This window comes from Macrosteles quadrilineatus, unplaced genomic scaffold (assembly GCF_028750875.1).
Source record: "Macrosteles quadrilineatus isolate MER2022 unplaced genomic scaffold, UCM_ALF_1.0 Scaffold_9__3_contigs__length_116548681, whole genome shotgun sequence".
In the NCBI taxonomy this organism is placed as follows: Eukaryota; Metazoa; Arthropoda; class Insecta; order Hemiptera; family Cicadellidae; genus Macrosteles; species Macrosteles quadrilineatus.
This window is the reverse complement of record NW_026542602.1, coordinates 37,514,482-37,538,838: the sequence shown is the minus strand read 5'-3', so window position 1 is coordinate 37,538,838 and position 24,357 is coordinate 37,514,482. Positions and strand designations below refer to the sequence as shown.

The 24,357-nt window shown below is 32.1% G+C and overlaps 1 protein-coding gene across 2 annotated transcripts in view; it reads right to left on the bottom strand.

The window, feature by feature from the left end:
* The window catches only part of LOC129002398 (guanylate cyclase 32E-like), a 124,369-nt gene that overhangs the window by 28,683 nt on the left and 71,329 nt on the right, over positions 1–24,357 (bottom strand). For both annotated transcript variants that reach the window (XM_054430174.1, XM_054430175.1), the window contains exon 4: positions 6,320–6,502. In XM_054430174.1, the coding sequence (XP_054286149.1) occupies positions 6,320–6,502 (183 nt within the window). The remainder of the gene's footprint in view (positions 1–6,319; positions 6,503–24,357) is intronic.

Here is a 24,357-nt window from a genome sequence, read left to right as displayed (position 1 = left end):
GACGTGGAATTTCTGGAAGCCCATGTTAACCTTATGAGAAATGAAATTATTGAATCTTAACAGCTGTTTCAATTAAACAAGTTGGTTCTGTTCTGTGATGTTCAATAGCATTAAAGTTACAAGGATTACCAACAGGGTGCAGCACTAGCACTATTATTTCTTTTACATTTATGACAACAGCTAATTTGCAACCTGGAGGCGAGTGAGCGTAGCGAACGAGCTAACCTGAAGGCAAGTGAGCGTAGCGAACGAGCTAACCTGAAGGAAAGTGAGCGCAGCGAACGAGCTCCAACATACAGGTGAGTGAGCGTAGCGAACGAACTTCAACCAGGACGTGATTGAGCCATGCAAACGAGATCAGATAGTAAAAATAAAAGTAAGCCTACCGTTATAGGATCGACCGGCAGACACAGAGGTAATTTAACCTTTTATTGATTGTCATACCGATCCGGAACAACAAAAAACAACATAAAATGAAGCTATGTATAATAGTTTGGCCAGCATATCTTAAAATATGCAAACCAACTGCTGTTCTTTATATAAGAAGGTTTCAACTGAATATTATAAGATCCCCGTGCGTAGAACGGGTACACAGCTAGTATATATATATATATATATATATATATATAGATTTATATATATGTGTGTCCGTGAACACGATAACTTGAGTAATTTTTATCCGATTTTGATGAAATTTGGTTTGAAGGTGTAAGGCGGGATAAACTTGAATGAGTTCGCGATCCAGCATGATCGGACCATGGGAACAGGGTTTTATGGGGGGTTTTATGGGGTAAAAATTGGTTTTTCTCACTTTTGACCCTCAAAACACAAAATTTCCCAATTTTTCTCTAAACCTTCTTAAAGAGCTTAAAAAAACAAACAATTCAGTATATCAAAGTGTTTTTGTACAGTTATTAGTTACGGAGAAAACTAAAAAAATTGTAAATTTAAAATTCCCATGTTATTCTTATGGAGAATATTGTAAAATGTTGTAGTTTGCTTGTTTATGGATATCTTTTGATCAAACTTGGCAAATATATTCATTTTCTACTAAGCAATAATTATTTTACCTAAAACACACACTTTATTAGTTTCCTTGTAGCAGCAAACCTAGGTACTCGTTAAACCTAATGTTATTTAAATAGATGGATTGAAAATTAATTCAGCCAAATGGAAATTCGCTTAGACGGCAGGTTTGCTGCGGCGGGGGTATTTAATTTTGAAAAAATATTTACGTGCCCGTATGTTTATTCAATCATCGTATACGTTTTAATGGTACCTATTAGTAATTCAAAAATACCAAGAGGTGAACCATCTATTTGACTTATTTAAATCCATCCTTGAACTGTGATGAACCTCCTTCCCAGCTATATAACACGCCTATACAATAATGATACTTCACTTTCTAGATCCATTGATTAAATTTCTAATAATAGATTATTTCTGATCTTAGTGTAGGCGGTAACATCCGTTACAGTCCCATTTTACTTGAATGTACATCAAAGATTTCCAAATTGACAGCGCCTTCAGTTCGCGGTAATTTCTGAGATGGAAACATCGTTTGATGAGTCATTCAATAAAAGAGAAAAGTATTGTTAAATATTAAACATTTCCAATCAATTTGTTTCTTAAAACGAAATCGAAACAAAGCCGTAATAGGCCTACTCGTTTTAATTCGCTCAGCCATGATAGGACCGAATACCAAAATAATCAGTAAATATTATAATCACAGTATTGTGTAAATAGATGGTAAGTTGTATTGTAGTTTTAATTGTGAAAAATGTAATATAGACTGCACGTTTAGTATTTCTTTACCAACAAATATATTGTAATACATTTCTTTAGCAATTTGTTATTGTAAAAGAGCAAAACTAGTTATAATACCTCATGAGACAATTTACTTGTGATTAAGCATGGCTGGAAATAAATTTTTTATATACATGTTTATATTGTTACAATTACAACTAACTACGTCTTGCCATTAAATTTATTGATGAAAGGTTTAAAATGGCTAAAGTTACAGGAGTCAAACCTGTAAACATTTTACACAAAATATAAATGGTTTTTCATAATAATATAGCATATTTTACCTAAAAAGCTAGATTATGAGTAATTGATGTGATAAAATATACATAGAAAAAGCGATCAGATTAAAGTTCTTTTATGATTATTAAGAATGTTGATAGATATGTGGTCGTTTTTCAATGTGTTTTTTTTTGTTCCTGCTTATTGATGTTAATGCTACTCATGGAAACACTCCTGTAAACATCTCAATTTAACATTTCTGAGCTGTAGATGGAAAACTGTAGTTTAAGATGTTTCCTCAAACTTAATTTAGCTCTTATTACGTTGGTAGATTAATTAATTAATTACTATGTTGAAACAAACAGGTATTTAACGTGATTTTCCCGAACGATTAAATAAATAGTTTAAAACTGGACGAAGGACTATGTTCCCTACTCTTATTACGAGTCTTACAAAACTTCCCCTAATGCATTATTCCTGGAAGTGACAGGTTTTATGACAAGCAGTTACTCTCTCTCAGAAGCATTGTAGTTGGATAAACAACAAAGTGCCCTAGAGTGACATCACCAAATCATGGTTAATTTATTAAATGAAAACAGCGTCATTTCACTTACAGATTCATGTTTACAATTATACATTCTATAAATAAGACTAGAGTGAAACCTTTGATATCTAATTTAAAATATTTAGCCTAGTAACTTTTGTTGCTTATATTGTTGTTTTAACCACCCACAATGCATCCTTTATAAGGTCCTGTAATTATTTTTTTTATTATGATAGCTATTTCTCTTACACTTAAAATTGTAAAACCACGATGATTGTAACTATGTAATAACTAATAGCTATATGATAAGTATTAATGAATAAGTACATCTGTTACCCAAATCAAGCACAATACATTGGATTAATAAAGATATACATTAATTTGTTTTGTAAAATTAGTAATGGGTAAATATATCCCCTTCAAATTACATAGCTTTGAATGATACATTATTAGTGGACAAAAATAATTACCATAGCCATCGTTATTACAGTCTTCCGTATTGGCAATAAGCGTGAAAAAATATTCGTATCATGCAAAATATAAAAACATTATTTAACAAAAACGTTTGATAAAGGGGTCAAAAAGTGAGTCACAAACCCGTATAAATTGTTTTGATTGTACACTCGTTGAATATTATAATGGGTTCCCATCTATACTCTTATATCATTTCGTGTCCAATTAAACTTTGTACATAAACTATAACTCAATATACATATCCTAATATAATAACAATTTAATTAAACAAAATACAAAGAATTCTATTTAAACATTTCTAAAAATACGTTCGAAAAACAATGGTTATAAAACTTGTTTATAATTTAATTAAAATGCCTAAGATGACGTAGGAAATGCTACAATGAATCAATAAAATTATTTTAGCTTAGCAGTATTAAAGATAAGATTAACGTTTCGCAATTAAAACCTATGTGTTTACCATTAGACTTTATAAAAATATAACTTCCTTTACGTTAGGACTTCGTAAATTAACTAACGTTGTTTAACAAGCAAAGTTGACCAAACCTACTTAACAATGCTCTTGAGATCATTGGTAGCCTATCATGGATTACAATCCCTACAGAGCAATTTCTGTTCTCAACTTTCAAGTAGCAAAGATAACTATGATAACTGTAATTGAAACAATTTAAGCTATCAAATATTCCTGGAATATGTCCAGCTGGAGTTTTTTTTCACGCAATAGAAATTGCAAGAAGTAGAAAGAATTATTGATCACCTCATATTTTAGTAGCCCTGTTTCCTTTATTTCATTTCTGATCAGCTGATATGCATTGTTTGGTAATTGTCTACATGCATTATTGTCATTGAGATTTTATCGTAAATAAAACATTAACATTATTTACATAAACAGTAACCCATGTTTAAGAATGATATTGCCCGTAAGAAAATAAGTATCGTATTATTGATATTAAATGAAACCTGTAGATGATTTGTTGTGTTCTGTAATCTCACCTGGAGACATTATTGCAAACAATTCTTGTCATAAATATAATTTTATCATTAATTCATTCTTATACAATACATATTCTTTGACCCTACAAAAAATATGTTATACATAGTTCCCAAAAACTCTCAACATCCCTAAACTTTGTACAAAGCAATCCAGCAATGCATATCAGCTGATTGGTATTGAAGCAAAAAAAAAAAAAAAAAAAAAAAAAAACAGGGCTACCAACTTATGAGTTTGTTTTGTGCTCCAATTGACTGAATGATTTGAATGAATGTACTTGTAATTTAGCCATAATAAAAACACTCTAAAAAAATGTATTACATTTTAAAATTATAGGTCTAAGTATTTCATAGTGTATTTGTTAATAGTTATTTTGTAGAAATATTTTCACACAAAACTATTTAACCATATTGGATCAGTAAACATTTAGCTGATTTACCTCCAACATGATCCTTGAGAGAAAACATTTTAAAATAATATTCCGACAGGAAAAATTACCTGCAGTGATAAAACCGCCATTTTATATTTCATAGCTGGAAGTAAAAGTGAGAGTTATTAAAAGTTGGAGTCGCGATGTAATTAAAAACAACTAACCCCAACTTCCAAGAATTACTGGGTTTTGCGACAAAAAGCAGACAGTGGATTTATTTTGAGTTAGTATAAAGTGTTGAAGTTAACTTTCGTAACTATAATAGTTAATTATAATAGCCTCATAAAATATACCTTACCTATTGATTGCTCTAACTTTAATTTTGACCAGATATAATAGTATAAAATCGATACAACAAATGGTGAGGTAATGTTTCTGTGATTTAATCTGGAATGGGCCTAACATTAGCTACAATTAAGGGTGCATCCGAATTCTCGACTATTTATCAAATTTATACTAAATAACTTCTTGATCAGCATTGTACGTGTTATTAAATTTACGGAAAGTAAATAAAAGAAACGTCTTATAACACTTAAAACATATATTTACGCTTATACTGTTACTCACAAGACGGTAAATATACAAAAAGATGGTAAGTGGTGATCGATTTAGATTGGACACTCCAATCATCATCAGACCCAATAGGAGAACATTCGCCTATTGGGTCTGATGATGATTGGAGTGTCCAATCGAAATCGATCACCACTTACCATTTTTTTGTGTATTTACCGTCTTGTGAGTAACAGTATAAGCGTAAATATATGTTTTAAGTGTTATAAGACGTTTCTTTTATTTACTTTCCGCAAATTTATACCTGAAATAAAAAGGACCCCTAATTTTATTTTGTATTGCTGAGGTTTGCTGAGGTCACTCTCATAAAAGTGATGGCTGAAAATACTAGATAGAATTTACTGTTACATCAAAAGAACTCATCAACAATGCTGTTAATTAAACTAAGTAAACTACCATGAGTCGTGTATGATTGGTTAGATGGTACCTGTTGAAACAATGACAGTGTGATGATCTTCCTACGCATAGGATTTGCTACAATATCCAAACTAATCGCCTCATAAGAGTGGAAATCACTTAGAATACTTTTGTGGATGAAGTAAAGAACACTTTGTAAAATTTGAGATACTAACTTGGGTAGCTAGCTTTGATGCAATATAAACCAACCTCATGCTGTCTTTTTTTATTTGTTTTATTGCATAGAATGTTCAGGAATAATAGATTTATAACAGTTTGGTTGGTAAATCTTATAATACATGGTGAATCTAAAATTATTGTTACACTTTTGAAACTATATAAGTGAAAAACTATACTACCTATCATCACGGGGTGAGAATCAATTGAAATAGGAGATTTTAAAGAATTACTTCAATCATCGAATGGGTCTGTGCTGTGCAGCCAGAGGGGGCACTAGAGCATGTTTCATCGACAGACGTTATTCACTCTTGAACTATCCCAGCACTAGGAATTAAAATTGTTGGGACCCCCGGACGAATTAACCAAGGTAGAATTATAATTATACGACCAGTTTTTAGCCATAATCTTCATAAATTTATTTATTAAACCTTGCTTTTGTGTAGATACTTTTTACCTCACGAGTTTCATAGATTTTAAATTGTGTAATTTATTTAAAACCGTAGTTACAATTTTAAAATGTCTGTAGAGGCTAACTTTGCAACTATGTTTACCAAAGTAGTATCAAACTTAACTTTAGAATCTCCTCTTTAAATTGATTCTCACCCCGCGATGATAGGTTGTATAGTTTATCACATATAGAGTTCCAAAAGTGTAACAGTGATTTAGAATTACCCTGTATTATCACCTAGTGGTATTATCAGTACATTACCTTGATGGCCTCCTTGATCTGTATGCCCCAGGCGGGACTTTTTCCCGCCACAACGACGAACTTGTGCCAGTTGAAGGCGTGAAGCAGCGCCACCACAGACTTGGACACCTTCGTGCTCGGTGCAAGGGTGCGTGCAAACGTGTAGTAAACTCGCTTATCCGACACACTCTTATCTGCACACTTCTGTAACAACATAATAATGAGCAAATAAGAAAATGTAGAAAGTTGTAAAAGAGTTAAGTAGAAAGATTTCTAGATCGGGTGAGTTGTTGTAAAGGGTTAAAAGGATATATTGAATTGTTGTGATAAACTGGACGTACGGCGATAGATATTTGGAATAACTGTAGCTAATTCATTCATAACACAGTTGAATGGGCTATTCACTTAGTAAGTTACTGGGGAATTCGATAAATCCTATTTCCTCTCTTAATTTGTGATTTTCGTAATTTATGTGCCACAAAAGTTGTTACTGATCATCATAATGAGCGATGCTTTTTTTAGTTTGGCTGGTTTGGCTTTGTTATAAAAAGTCACTGTATATTATATTAGTATGTTGCCGAGAAAACCACTATCTGTTGGTAATCCAATTTAACGTCAATTTTCATTCTGAAACTGGCTTCAACCATTACCCTTTGAATGCTAAAACTGTTCACTATAGAGTGCTATGACATCCTATTTAGGCTATGTGTCGAGTTTTAAAATGAAACTATCGTAGCACCTAAAACTGAAAATATAACTTTCGGTAGAACATCATGTGAGTTGGCTTTCCAACTACGTCCTATTGTAATTGAACATTGACTACATCTAGACCACGCGGAATGTCCACTAGTATCTCAAGTAAATGCTATAACTTGCTACGAAATTTGAATGGAAGGTCTAAAAGTCTCCACAAACTGTGGAGGTGCAACGGCTTAAAGAGGTCAAATTTTGCTCCCAATCTGTACCAGCGGTATTATGTTTTGTTGGTGATTAACGGGGTTTTAACATGGGATGCTATAACCAACCCTGGTAGGTCTACCCGAATGGGTTTGACTCAATACTCCGTTTGGAAAAAATAAAATTGTTTGCCTAATATTAAATATATTATTTATTAGTTAAATGGCGTCACGTTTTCAATTAACCATAATGTTTCTTTTACACAAGGAACATAAATAATTACGTAGCCAACGCTTATTTATTATTGAAATATTAAGATACACCTGATAAGAAGAAGTTGGTATGTGATTTCTCAGCAGAGACAAAATAAACGGTATCAGCATTCTGACACATACTTTCTCCCATAAGTTTGTCAACAACCTTTATGATGTGTAAGCGGTGAGAGTAAATACTGTATACGGAAATGGGATTTGTACAATTTTGTTCAGAATTTAAAGGACTATAACATACTAAATTTTTATCAAAATTATTCGAGCCAATTTTGGGAAATCCGATTTTTCCGTTATTTTATAGGGTTTTTATGGGGAAATAACATAATTTACAATAACTTTTGAACCGTAATTTTTACAGAAAAGGGATTTGTACAATTTTGTTCAGAACATAAAGTACTATAACATACTAAATTTTTATCAAAATCATTCCGGCCATTTTTGGGAAAATCCTATTTTTCCGTTATTTTATGGGGTTTTATGGGAAAATCCCCATCTAAAATCAAAATGTCTAAGAAATGAAAAAAACTATCAAAATTGTAAGGACCATAACCTACTATGTTAAATCAAAACTGGATATTTGTCTAAAATCCTATTTTTCGTTATTTTATGGGGTTTTTATGGGAAAATAATATAATTTACCATAACTTTTGAACCGTAATTTTTACAGACATGGAATTTGTACCATTTTGTTCAGAATGTAAAGGGCTACAACATACTAAATTTCAATCAAAATCGTTCGGGCCATTTTTGAGAAAATCCGATTTTTCCGGTTTTTTATGGGTTTTTATGGGAAAATCCCCATTAAAAATCCAAATTTCAAAAAAATGAAAAAAACGCCTGGAGATACCATGGATTAGAACCTACATACCTAATTTCATCGAAATCGGACCACAGGTGTAGTCTCTAGCTCTGTACACATCCAGACACACACACACACACACACACACACACACACACACACACACACACACACACACACACACACACACACACACACACAGACATCACTTCGAAAACCACTTTTTTGGGTCCAGGGGGACCCAAAACGAATATATCCACTCAAAACTCAAACTCGAAAATTTTGACGAAAACAATACTTTCTCCATATACTATGGTATAGGGGGAGAAAGTAAAAATAGTACATTTATTCATAAAGTTAAGCTACCAGCAAGTATAGGCTAAGCGGATATTATCCTGATTTTTACTCTGCTGATGCTTTGGTAATATTAATCCTTTAACGACAGTTCGTACGTATTACACCACCAAACTATTCAAATAAATTCCAAATATTCCCAGTAAAGATCGAACAACACCAACTAAAGCTATAAAAGAAGTTTTAAGCTCACTAGAATGTCTTGAGCACGCCATAGAAGTAAAAAGTGCCACAAGTCTTGTCAATAGGATTTTCGACCCTACAAACTTCTGTAAAGGTTTATTTTTACGTTGATTAAGAAACGGAAGAAAACAATGAAAAATAAAAGTTTAGATAATTGGAAATTTCAAGGAATAATTAACTTACTATTTTCGCAAAATAAGATACATTGTTGTTCGTAAATTAAGGTCATCATAGAATTCCCGTCAAACTAACTCGTTCAAATCTAAGACCACCGTCGCGTATCCTATATCAGAAAAGTGTTTAAAGCCCGGTATATACGATCCGATCTCGGGACCCTAAATCGGGCCCGATCGTCGTCGGCCCTGAAATCCGATTGTGTAATCCCGAGCCTGGTCACGATTTGGCCGGCAACCAGGTAGGGAGGTCGGGAGATATTTCCATCGGGAGGAAAAGTTGGGAATAGCACACTTCCGCTGGGAACGGGACGAAAAAAAAAACAAAAAATAAATAAAAAATTAAAATGAATAATAAAAATCCGAGATTCTTTAATGCTCCACGCATAACTGTACTATTTTATTTATATGAGGACACAGTATTAAGGAAATCGGAAAAATCGCGAGCGTCATAGGTACTTGAAAAATTCCGAAGGTGTTTATCATCCGACACGTCCATAAGTCCTGCATGACTCAATACAGGTCTTTGGAGGTATATCAGTTTCATCCACATAATCTTTTTTGTTTCTTCATGTTTTGCACGCTGCCAATGCAGTTAATGCTACTCTTACAACTTTCCACTTCGATAAATACGGAGCCATTATATTACAATTTGAAAACATAAAAAAAAGCTTTAAGGAAACTTCACTTGCTAATTGGGGTGTGTCAAACTTTCAGGGCTTACCCGTAGTCCATGACAGTCTTATGGAGAGGTTATCTCTTAGTTCTACCACATTTCTCTTTCAACGCTGCAATTCACTTTCAATATTCCCCTAACTTCTGTCGCAAGTTTAAACGAGTCTGATGAACAACTTGTACGGCGTAAAACTTCCTGCAAATGTTTAAGACCACCTACGAGTACTCTCCAACTTTTGGTTACAACTCAGTAGCTAGTTATTCGTCAGTACTTTGCGGTGCAAAATGTTCGTGAAAAATTTCAAACTATTTTTGGAGCAAAATATATATTTTATATTTCAAGTGTTTCATAATATGTTTATTTCTCCTAAGAAAAAAGATTTGTAAAATCTTTTTTAAAAACTCGAGATGGTAGACATATCAAACTAAGAACACAGAAGGAAAATTAAAAATACTAAGAATACCTAATGAAATGGACAGAAATGTAAAAAATCTCATATTATCGAAAATAACCACAACTATTTAATACTAAGTGCTTGGGACGTTCTTTCAACGTCCATTGCTTGGGATGTTCTTTTAACATCCACCCATAAAAATATTATAACCTAAATGCACTTTTTTAATAGTAAAAAAAAATTATTTTGGTAGGTTACAATTTTCACAAATATTTCCTGGTCTGCTATCTCTGTCAACATGGTTAATTCTTTTAAAAAGTGTTAACATTTTTACTGCAACTCCTTTGAAGCGAGGCACGTCAATTTAAATTCCAATCGAATTCCAAACCAGTTTATCGGCCACTTACAGTGAGTGGGTCCGGCAAAGTTGGTTACCTAAAATTTGTTGGCAAAGGGAAGTTAAATCATTATAAGCCCGTTGGTTCAGCGATGCTTCAAATGGAAAAATGTCACTTTAAAAGCGTTTAGTTACTCACAAAAATACCACGAAAAAGCAGTTAAATTGATGTAAATTAATGACATACATGTTTTCAAGTTGTATTTTAACAATCTTTTGGACTCTAACGGTATCAATCTCAGATCTTAGCAGTAAAAAAACTATAAAAAGCATCAAAATTCATTCCACACTAACCCTTTATTCACATTCAGATTAAAGTAACCATTAAAGTTAGCGTCGCTGACAAAAAAAGAAATAACTATTAGAGTATAATAACATTAATTTCTTGTTTTAGTTGAAACATTGACACAAATAAACACATATAACCCTCTTTTTAACTAACTTAAAATTTTGTTATCTTTTCTATCTGATTATTAATGTTTTAAAATTGATATTCAACATTGTTTCAATGAAACCAGTGGACACAGTATTTACAAACTACATGTATCTTGTTTTCTTTTCACGCCACCACTCTTTTGAGAATAAGAACATACTATCATCTCGGTATAACTGATTTTCATAATAAAGACTAAATAGATTTATATAACATTTATTTTCAGAGCCAGTTTTTATCGTTGGCAATACATTTTGTTGTTGTTATTCAATGACTATTATATTAAATTATTCTATTTCTTACTTTTCGGCCCGTGTCTGAACTTGTATGAATATTTTGTCAAGTTATAAGCGTTAAAAATACAGATTAATATTTATAGACTGCTGAACTGAGGGATTATATTTGTGTTGTCTGCGCCGTATAGAATGGATTCAAACTTCATTCGTATGCAATCCACTTTCATATAAATATTCATTGATGATAATTACTATGAAGGTGGATTTGATATTGTTGTTTTTTATTGTTTAAAATGCAAAATCAATCTCCATAAAACTATCTGTTCTTTACAAACAAGACTTCATATTTTAGAGGAATAAAACGTTAAAATTTCTCACATCATAATATCAATTCTGAGAAAATTATCCCTTAAGAAGAGTATTGTAAAAAAAAAATTATATACGTCTATAAAGTCGAAGAATATACACTTTATCAACGCCAGTAGTAATGTGTACAATATAATACTAAGAACTTATTATAACAAAATTTCCTATCCCTTAACACTCCTGTTTGTAGATATACCCAATCTATCTCACACCAAAATCCAATAGAGTAACCCCCAATTTGGCTACTCTCACAAACACACTCAAGATATTGGAATTATGTTTTTGCTTATAACTTTGTATGAGAAATGTTATTATAGATGATTTTAACTGTGATATAACAACGATTTCGAAGAAGAGTTGATTACGAAGTAAACCAAATTGATCAACTCTCGTTGGGTTTCTGATGGAAACTAATTATCTAAAAGCCTTTGACTTCTAGGCAATGAAGTAACATTTTCCAAGTAGACCTAAAGACAAAACTTTCATTATTTTTCGCTAATTAGTTCAGTAACCTAAATACGATTCCACTATCAGAAAGATATTGGTGGTTAGATTTGAAATAAATTGGGATTGATTTCAATCCCAACGTAGCAACATAGCAGAGCAAAAGTTCGCAATTTTTTGTTCATAAAAATTAAAAACCTGTACTTCAAAGCTAATTTCTTTTGTGGATGTACTTAACAACCCCCTTAAATTATTTGTGACACAGTGTGAAATTTAAATGTGCAAAACAATAATTGGGAAACTGATACGAGGAGAGGGCAATATTGTGACAAGTTAACTACGACTTTAAAATCCACGTTTTATACAATTCCTTCTACAGTAGATGGAATATGACCACAATACAAAATATAAAACGTTGTATCGACTGAAGCCTGAAAGCTGTATAGAGTTTCTTATAGCGTAATTTGAGACATTTTATCTCCTATTGAAATATTACTTAGCAAGTCTTCGGTTTCATTTTTCACGTTTATTATTGCAACTTACTCGTTTAGATAACTCTCAAGGAAGACATGACACAACACAAACCTCCTAACTTCACTATAAAGCCGTTGTAAAAATTAATATAAGAAAAGTCTCATTATTGCGCCTGATTATCTTTTGGTACGATTATCTTCAAACTAATATTTTCCCTAAAGTCCAAACTTTCATTCATAAACAACTCTACAGACTTCATAGAGAAGATTAAAGGAATAAATGTAAGTACAAGAGACATAATGGTTAGTTATGACGTTTCCAGCTTATTCACAAACATACCAGTAGATGAGCTGCTAAACATAGTTCAAACAAAGTTGGAGAAAGACGATAGTCTACAAGAGCGAACTGACCTTCCTGTGTCCTCAATAATGGAAATGTTGGGGGTGTGCGTAAATCACAGTTATTTCCAATTCAACTCTCAGTTTTATCTTTAAAAATCTGGTTTACCAATGGGTGGAGTATTAAGTCCTATACTGAGTAATATTTACATGGACAGTTTTGAAAGTGTCGCCCTTAGGACATGGGGAAGGGAACCAAAATTATGGCTCAGATATCTTGACGATAAATTTTGTTTATGGAAGCCAGATACCAATCTCGACGATTTCTTACACCATATCAACAATTTACGCCCAACTATTAAATTTACAGCAGAAATAGAAATAAACGATCAACTACCATTTCTTGGTGTATTAGTTGAAAAGAAAGAAAATGGCTTCAGGACTTCAGTCTATAGGAAAACTACCAATACAGGACAGTATTTAAATTTTCACTCTAATAGCCCAAATAACGTAAAGATGGGGATAGCCCAAGGTTTATTTTACAGAGCATTTAAAGTATCATCAGACGAAGAAGCGAGGAATAAGGAGATAGAAATAATCAAAGAAGAATTAAAAAGAAATAATTATCCCTTAGATTTGATAATTAGGGCCTTAAATAAAACAAAACAAAATCTGTTAAATAGAAATAACTTAAGTAGAAATGAAGAAAGACCTAATTGTACCATATCTATACCGTATGTCAAAGGTAAGTCTGAAAAAATAAGAAGATTGAACAAAAAGTTTAATATAAGAACAGTATTCTCTTCTGGACCTACATTGAGAAGTTTTCTGACCAGAGTGAAGCCCAAGAACAAAGATCAAGACACAAAAAATATAGTTTATAAAATACCCTGTGAATGTGGAAGAAGTTATTACGGGCAAACATCACGACCTATGGAGAAGAGACTAAAAGAACACCAGAAGAGCATTAGTAATCATTTGGAGAGTTATTCCAAACTAAGTGAACATGTTTTCTCTGAAGAACATAGAATACATTGGTCTGAATCAACTATGATCTACCAGGAAGCAGACTGGAAATTAAGAAATCTTAAAGAAGCTGCTTGCATGGCGGTTGATAAAAGAAGCATATCCCAACCTAGTGCTACAATCAGCCCTATGTTTATACCTTTAATTCGAGAAGAGGTTGAGAACAAAATTAAAATTGGAAAACAATAATAAATTAACTGTGACATCTACATAATATATACATATACAAAATTTTTTTTTTCCTACTAACTTAATTTTAAAATAATTCAAACATATGTTAATTAATTTATAAACAAACATTATAAATCATAGTTTATTTACTTGATATGTTGTTACTAGAGGCTGAAGATGAGTTTTGATGTAAACTTGAAATATACCTCGACATTTTTTAGTAAATTGTGATTAATTTCTTTTAGTGATGAGTAACCGACAACCTAAGAATAACATTAATAATGCCATCACGAAGGAAAAAACATACCGGAATGAATTAATATTTTCCCTTTCGACTAGTAACGATTCACGTTTTGCTTAGCATGAAATCTACAAACCACAATTTATTTAACAATCTTAAAGAGTAAAGTTTCTCATCAAGGCACTGTTTATTATTTCTGTCCTATATGTTATTTTAAAATATCCGCAATCTTATGAATTTTCAAACTTTTGACTGGTTTGCAATACACTGCTTTGTCAAATGTAGAAGTTTTTAAAACGTACGTCTTAAGATGAAACATATTATACAAAAGTAAATGCTATCGTAAGTGTGACTAACATTTTTTATTTTGTAAATGAAAATCAACCATAGAAGTAAGAGCGGCTAGAGGTAAAAACTCCTAATCTTGTTCCTACGAGTAATATACGAATTTAGTACTCAATTAAGAATATGAATTTGATCTTCCATATTTCACCTCAACCCATCTAGGCGTACCAAGAAGGCACAGCACCTAGGTAAGCTTAAGCTATTATAAATCCGTAGTGGAAAAACTATCCTTCTATAAAGTTAACTATATTTTATGGGTTTAATGTGATTTTAACAGTGGGGTGGAAACAAAAATGCTTTATGTGAATATTTTGTAAAATTAGACTATCAAATACAAACCTCAAATTATCGTTCTAACTTTTCTGAAATTATTAACTACCTTCTTGTACTCACATCTTTTCAGAAGAATAATATATAATCTGAAAGATGAAAAAAGTGTAATAATTATTTGTAAGTAAGACAAACAAGTTAGGTTTAAAGATTTTATGCAGCCGACTTTCATTACTTTTGTGGAACTTGATTAATTACTTTGGAAACTTGCAAGAGTAGCAAAATCCGATTCTCTCTATTGAAAAGGGGTATTTTCACTCGTAATGAATTTAACAGTAGATTAGTTTAAAGTTTCAAGGGATCAAAAACAAAATCAACATAAAAGTTGGGAGTGTTCAAAACTATTTAAATTGATAGCAAAAAGTGATATACTACGTTTTTTTTTGTTATAAGCTTAAAATTTAGATTATATTGATCATATTACGGGAAATCACCAAATATATGATTTATTCGGTTTTCAATGTTGGCAAATTTATTCATAAAAGTTATTTAAAACCGAATACACAATTTTGAAAACCTCAATACTATTGGTATTAGAATTTTCAAACACGAGTAAACATGGTGACAGTAAAATTTTTTTTAAGAATTATTATTTTATTTTATAATAGTAATGTTTCTAACTCAGATATAAATCTTGACAGTGAATGGTTATTTTTTGCGAGCTTTACTAGGTGGGTTAGTTCTACCATAAGACAAAAAGTAGACATTTAATGGTAAGAAAGCTCATCTTAATAGCTTACAAGAGGTTCTAACCGCGAATTCACGGGCGAACAGAAGCCACCATTAAATTAATTTAATCAACTTTCACTTTATATTTCATTTAAAGGGCCCAAGTTCGAGAAATTGTCATCTGAAAGGGTGTTAAAAGCAGTGGAACCTTCATACTTACGTCCTAAGGTTGGCCGAGGTTGTACCTGTAAACGCAGCTCTCTTTCACGACGTCTTTAATACTTTACTTTAATACTTTTCAATGAAATTGTGACCTGTTAAAGATCGGTGACAACCTCTTGGAACGAAGAACATACATGGTTTTAATCCCATATTAATTGTGTTTCGATACCTTTAATCACTCACTTGTATCTAACAGCTAGAAATAGCTTCACTGTCCATTCGCCGCACTTCTTTTAAGAACATAAAAGTAAATAATAAAATAAGTAAACAAAAATTTAAACAAACAAACTATATTGTCAATTGCATTGGCCAGCTGTTGTTCACTAAATTCATCGAATAATAACTTCCAAAACATGCAAGGCGTAGCCCTTTGGAAATCAGCCCGTGGGACAGAGCCCTTAGGGAGTTCGTCCATATCAATACTTTTCGGCAAATCTACACACTCAAAGCTTCATTTTGATATGCCATATGCCTATATTTTTATTTGGTAAATTGCCTTAACCGTTTACATAAAATTTGATTGTATCACTTTAATAATATAATAGATTTGGCTTTGTAACAACAGAACAGTTGTTCTGCAATAGTACATTTCGTACCTAGGGCCGAAAATGAGGTTTTGCCGGCTCGAGATAGTTTTTTAAGCTAAAGACGATCGAGAGCTGCAAAACCATTTCGGTCCGTGGTACGAACTCTATTTTCACCACACTATACCCTATTACCTCTATTCACCAAACTAAAAGTTCACACTAACAGTCAACACAACTACAACTTTAAGGATATGTGAAGAAATAAATTGAGGAATCAGCAAAATAATAATAAATAGTTGCTAGGCAGCGGTGACAATTAAAAAAGTCTATTGCAATCCTATGGTTACTGATTGTGTATTTGCAGATTTTTGGCCCTAGGGATGTAAAAGTCTGCTCGGTAACCAAATAACGATAACAGCTGGCAAAAACAGCAATACGTAGCTTCCAATAAACGTTTTTACAACGGCTTAAACATCGTATTGTGGTGAAAATAGGGGTTTACATTACTTTAAATTTTGTCTAAAACATTCACATAGATCTTAAACACAGTTAGTTCAAATTGCATATGAATGTTAACTGAATGACTACCGGTACGCTCAATAGTATAATTTTATACGTTTTATTTTAACATGAGAGACATGTACTATGGCAAAGTTTGTTATGAACTGTAATATTACACAGTGTTTGTTGGATAAAGTTTCTCAACACAATTGTTGCATCGATAAAATCTCATTTGATCCGATCAATGTTGGGATTGTGTAAACATTTAATTTTGTAAGTGGTCGGATGTTTATTTGTCTTTTACAACAGATAAGACCTATGTTGTATCCTCCAGTTTATTAAGGGACGTTTTCAGACAATGTAGCGTTCAGTAATCTCCGTGGTTGTAAATTCGGGTTGTAAACTAAATGTGTAAATACTTTAAACACCTTTGTCTATAGAGCAAAAGTTCGGCCCTGAAAGTGAAAATGTGGTTCAATACGAGCAGTAGGTTACTAACAGCATACGATTGCATTGTAAAAATAAATTTAAATAAATAAATTTGGTCCCAAACCTCCAAATTTATAATATTAGTCACTCATACAATACGTGAAATACTACTGTAGATAATATTTCTAGAAATTATTTAGCTGCACTTTTATTAGTATCACAAAGGTGAAGAACCTCCAACGGATTTCCAAGAATCAATTCCATCAATTGAAATGAATAGTGAAGTCTGACCGATATTCAAAGCGAGAAGCCAACATGAAGCCTTGGCATTGTGTTCGCCGACCAATGCGATAGAGTTTTCACCTCTACAAAGATTTATTTTTTACACTTTATATAACTTTTTGAGAGAAGGCCGATGGACTTTTTTAGAATTTGAATATTTATATCATACGACTATAAAGACAAGAGAATCAATGTTATTGCTCTTTGAGTGATTGAGATCATCATAGCATCATATGTTTCAACAAAATGGTATCCTGATTTTGTCATATCTATATTATTAATTAAAAATTTCTTTACGTCTTTTAATCTAAGCGTGATTAAGAGTACGACCTTTTAAAATGGACTGATAAGGGATGACTTTATACCGAGTTAAATTATAAAAGACGGAGATAATATCTTAATCTGATAGTTCATGGCATAAATTTCGTGCCGGGTGCTTGATTGAGGAAAAGTAATACGTTTATACATGTCTAGCCACTTGTGTAGAATGAAATAGTTATTTGTGTAACTAGTGGTGAAAGTGGCACTTTGCTGCACACGAGAGCAATGTTTACGCACGAGCCGCAGGCGAGTGCGGAATGATCTCGAGTGCAGCAAAGGCCTTTTTCACTCGTGTTACACATTATATTTTTCCTACAGTCACTATAAAGCATATAAATAATTAGTCTTTCAAACACTATACAAAGCTTTTTTAGGTTCAGCTGGCAACAAAAATGGTGCCCTAGAGAAAGTAGTACCCGCGGTCCGTATCACTCCGCTGTTTTTCCTCGGCAAGAAATTTGCTACGCGTTTTGAGAATATAGTTCCGTATGTTTTAGTAATTTGAAGTGGTTTCCGCGCCTTAAAAAAATGCTTAAAAGGTATTTTTTGTTTATTAAGATCGTAGGAATATTTTAAAAACGTTTAAAAGAAAAGTCCAGAAAGTTCAGGAATACCGAAACTATAAACACGAAATGACAGGTTAAATCGTAGTGTAGTTATAATTAGTCAATCAGCTGCTCATAGAATTATTATCTTTAAGTGTTGCCAACCTATTTCAAAGCGTACACGGATTACGTGCATAATAAAACCACGCTGTTTTGTGTTGTTTGGTTGGAATCCTGGTGTGCGGCAAAGTATAAACCGTGCGGCAAAGTATAAACCGTACGGCAAAGTATAAATATGCAGCAATTAGCAGCTTTCTGTACTATAAACAGTACAGGGAAGCCAACTTTGTCGGGTGACTGTAGGAAAAAGTTATTTTGAGTCTCTTAAACAACTGGAGTTTATTATGCTGGGAAACAAACTTGTATGTAAAGCATAATCAAGAAATAAATTACAATATTATTTATTTAACAAAGATTTTATGATCAAGATTAATTTAAGCATCTATAGCCTATATAAATCCCTAAGTACCCATGAACTTTCGAGAAAACTACAAGTCACATCCTCATAAACCTTATACTTAAAATGTTCATCAAGAAGAGAAACTTTGGGAAAAACTATCCATTATTTAATAAATTGCCCTTTAAGGCCGTAATTCCTTTCTAAAGGGAACTTTCCATACCTAATGTTAAAAATACCTCAGCTGTACTTATTTATTTGTTATTCTTTTAATTTATTTTCTTATTAAACTCAGGTACAAGTTTAGTTAATATGTGATTATTTGTTTGTATAACTGTATTATGTTTTGTTTATTTCAGCTTAACTTAACCAATTAATCATTTTATTAATACCTACTTATTAAGTCAACGGGGTGAAGCCTGTGGGTAACAGCTAGTGTTTAATAATTTGTATAGTCTATTGTTGCAAGGAATTCCATTGCATCAGTTTCAAACACACGCCAAGTACCAAATCATCTCTGTTGAATGCTTGTCGACAATTATTAAATTAAAACATAAACATAACTGTAAACAATCATACTTTGACAGTTCTCATTGTATATTACAGCTTTTTGTTGCTGCTAGTTCAAATTAGCTTTTGTCATAAATGCAAAAAAGTTAATAGTACTGCATTCTGTTGGTAAACCACTTTTTAATGTTATTGAATATCATAGAACCAACGTGTCTAGTTGAAACAGCTGTCGAAATTTTTTAATTCTTTTTAAATATGAATACTTGTAAGGTTAACATTGGAAATTCCAGAGCCACTAGGGCGGAGCCCAAAATGATTTTTGAGATAAGGATAGGCTTAAATGTTAATCGGGAATATGAACTATCATAACGCCAAATTTCAGCCCAATCCGACCTTTATTTAATGTGTGATTGAACATCAATCAAACAAACAAACAAACACACATACTTTCACATTTATAATATTACTATGATGAGGTAGACTCGAAAAGCGAACATATGAATCTTAAATCACCTGTGTAGCCTGTTTCAAGGAAATAAATGCAATAGTTATGATGTACCAAGGGAGCGAAGGACATTATTACATTTTGGTAAAGCTCTTTAAGCTCTGATACACAGCACGAGTGCATTACAACCTAAGCTGTTGCAGCTTAACACCCGTGAAAGCCAAATGTGGTATTACCACTTTCCTAGCATAAACTCAGAGCTATACATAAACTGTTTAATTTTAGTGCACATCTGGTGACCTTACCTGACAACATAATTCAATACTTCACAAAACTAGTGCATTAAATGCATAGTTTCAACACACTCTATTATAGATTTTTTCTTAGGGTCATATAAAAAAGTGTTATAGTAGTGTCCCGTTTTCGACACACAATATACAAACGTAGCCTCGAGGTTTATGTAATCCCGGATTGGATTTACCCCTGAGACCAAGATATTGCAAACGAAATTCAAGCGATAAAAACCTGGTAGGTCCCGAGATTTGTCTACTAGATAATCTTTTCATCCACAACAAAGTATTTTGTACTTTTAGTAAATCACCAAAAAAGTCCAACATAGTAGATTTTGCCTTTACTGTTGTTAGTGAATTTCAGAATGAAATGATGCGAGAGCAATCAGTGTAAAATTTCCAACTGATTAAGTGCGATGAAGCAACAAATCTAGAGATTGTAATCTTCCAAGTTTCCACTCGAGTTGATCAAATATGTTGTGTCACATTGGCTGAGGAGGTTAGGGTTGAAAATATGTCGTAACATCTCAAGGTTCTTTTTAAATGAATCTAAACAAAGGAGTAGGAATAGAAATTGTACAACGAAATTTGATAGATTATATTTAGGATAAAACTACATTCTAGTCAGCGATGGCGGTTGCCATGGATTAGTGAATTAATTGAAAGTGTAAATATCTATTATAGAAGAAACGTTTAATTGAAAAATACAACAATGTAATAATTATAGTGCTTGGAAGGTGTAACCGTTATATTCTAAAATTACAAACCCTTAGAAATATTGTTGTTTGCGAACTAAAAACTCATTTTTTACAAAACCGTATTACCTATTGTGTTTAATGCTATTTTGCTCTGCATTAGGTAAAACCAATCTACAATAATTTCACATAAATTGTTGTGTCCTTTTCTTTTAAGATCCAAGGGGCATCAGAGGGAATTTCTCAAAAAACATATAATTTATTATGAATATATTAAGGAGGTAAAATAAAAACTGCTGCTGTAATATACGATTTGATAACGTGTTATATGCAGTTACAAATACTCAGAGTCTTTTCAATGAAACTTGTGAATTCATAAGTTGAGTGTAAATTAAGGTCAACTAAAGGCTTGATGTTTTACCGTTCAAGACTAGGAATACAATTTTACTCCAGACACTGCTTTAGCCTAATAAACTTTAAATATACACTTTGTTTTTACTTTTTTTGTGATAAATCGTAAATAATCTTGTCTTGGTTTAATATTAAGCTGTTGTTATAAAATATCATATTTTCTTTTTCATACTCGCATAACAAACGAACTTTGAAATTCAACATCCTATCTATATCGTTTTATGATACATTTCAGTTCCATGCATTTTGATGTTTGTCATTTATTTATTATTTTTGTCAACTTAAAAACTTTTACGACAGAATAAAACAATCTTTTGCAGACTGTTTCTTGCCCTTGTTTATTACCAAAGGGAAAAGAGCAAACCATAATATTTATTCTAAATAATCTTATGATACTTACACTCCAACACACACTAAATAGGTTCCGATAAACAAAACGTTAATTTTGCAGGTCAGAGGCTTCAGATTTCCTTTTGTATTATTCAAAGCCACCAGGTTTAGATTATTTTATTACTTAAGCAGACTATTATATAAATATCTCCTTCCGCTGTTCTTGTACATAAAAACAATTTCAGGTAGTGAAAAATGGTTCAACTGAAACAAGCTCATTCTTAATTTATCCAACACTCATACATTTAATCGGTCGTTACAAATGCCTAGGACCACTTTGGGAACTTAAAAAAAATATTTCATAGTACATGTAAGAGGATAACCCAACAACCAACGCCATTAAATATTTACGAATTTCATCACGGCATAAACAAAAGGCGTATCTGCCGGCGGATAAATTGTTGGCTCTAAAAACATAATTTCCCTGTTGTAAACTTTGATCTCACGCTGAGGATGAAATTACTAACATATGAGCCAATTAGGAATGCAAATTATAAATACTTGCAATTAAACCTAGTAAATGTATTGAGATTTACGTATTATATAGAATGGAACTGAAAAAAAATCATTTTATACTTTTACTGGTTGCTTTGCCAGGTCTTTGTTTGCATAAGCTTATTGATAACAAAATAAACTCATCGCCTGCAAAACAAAGCTGTGAAAATTAGTAATAATCACCGGATGATTAAATAAAACTACCAATCTAATGGTATACTTAGCCAAGCACTTTGAAATCAGTCATGACGCCACTTTGAACAATTTGTAAACCATCTTGAAAGCGTTGTTGTATTTTCTTGATTTATTTTTTTAATTGCACTCTCATGGTACTCACCCATAGGTGAGGATTTAGGCCACTTATTGAGACGGCTAATGGGCTTTTGCGCTGCTGCAACATAACCACTATGTTTCACCTAAGGCATTCCATTGATCACATATATTGGCCATGGTCACTTTGAACCAACAGATAAAACTTCAGACGAGGCAATCAATTCATATATTGATGGCATTGGCATTTGTTGTTTTTAATGAGGTATAGTTGTATCCTGGTTTACTGTTAGTTCATGATCTCAGTCTTTCAAAGTTGTTGAACACATTGTCAACAACGCTTTATTTATCTTACGTACTACAATCTTTACATTAACTTTCATGCATGTAATATCTGATTGTATGACAAAGGCGGCGACCAAAAAGCAGTAAAAAGAAGCAATTAAAAACTTGTATCCTATTGCAGTCAATTTGTTCTCTGACTTGTTGTTGTTGTTTCGTAATTTTTTCATTAGTAGATTAGATTGAAATTTTTATATTTTGTTGTTGTTTTAGATATATTTAGTTTTAAATATTAAGTTGTAGGACGTCATTCATGTGCAGCAAGTTGCACTTTTGAATAAATTAAGTATGACTATGAATTAAGAAATAACTTCTTGATCAGCATTGTACGAGTTATTAAATTTACGGAAAGTAATAAAATAAACGTCTTATAACACTAAAAAAATATATTTAAGCTTATACTGTTACTCACAAGACGGTAAATCTACAAGAAAGATGGTAAGTGGTGATCGATTTCATTCGATCAAGTTCATTCGCCTATTGGGTCTGATGATGATTGGAGTGTCCAATCAAAATCGATTACCACTACGATCCAAATGTCTTTTTTGTATATTTACCGTCTTGTGAGTAACAGTATAAGCGTAAATATATGTTTTAAGTGTTGTAAGTCGTTTATTTTATTACTTTCCATATGAATAAACAATATGACAATAATGGCATATATGAAATCTTGAGTTGAAGATCCACAAATTTTGTTTCATAATTAAAACTGTCCATGCACATGACAACTCCTTCTGATAAAGTTGCGTTAAGACTACTAAAGATAACAACATTATGACAGGGGTCACTAAAGCGATTTGGGTTCTTAGCAGTGTGTTTGAAGATTGCAAGCAAACAATAAAGTACACATCCAAATTGGTGGTATATTTAGGAACATGAATTGGTGATTTAGATACAGATTGCAGCATATAAAGTAATAATACAACCCATATAATATAATCATTGCTCCTGGAAAGTTTGACAGCTTTATGTTGAAAGAAATGAATGTTTCATACTGAGTCTTCATAACATGACATGAGTGATGTGTTCCTCTTAAGCTTTCATTTTCGCTTTAGCTGGTTACTTTGGGAACCATGTCGAAACATTTTGTGTAATATTTTCGTTTATTGACGGATTGTGTATCGCATAAATATTGACTCACAAGTAATTTATTTTGTGTAAGATATTACTCGTAGGATAATACGGTTTTAAAACAAATAATAACTACTAGGCCTACACTCGTATTTTTTATTATTTCGAATACCTACTATTACTTTCAGGTTTGGACCATATAGTGTAAATTTAGTCCTGTTCAACGATAAACATATTTACAGAAATATTTAGGCCGTGAGCTAAACTAAGTCTTTGAATAAAATATTCTAGGGTACTTCTTAATAGTTTTTGAACGGTTTACCAAATATTCATACAACCATTAAAACAATATAGGGTGTATTACATATTTAAATAATTTTAGATTATAATAAAAAGACTCGGAATTTTTCAAATCATCTTAAAGATAAAATTACGACCACAACTCACAAGAAAAGTGTACTGTGTCACTTTCAAAATTAAACAAATAAATAAAGTTCCCAATTTCAGCTAACTTTAAACACGGGTTCTGACATGCTAAATATTAAATGAACGAAATAAGTGATTTTCAACGTTAAAGTGTTTACCTGATACTCAATTTCCAATTATGAATTTCACTCTAAGGATTATGAGTTACTTAC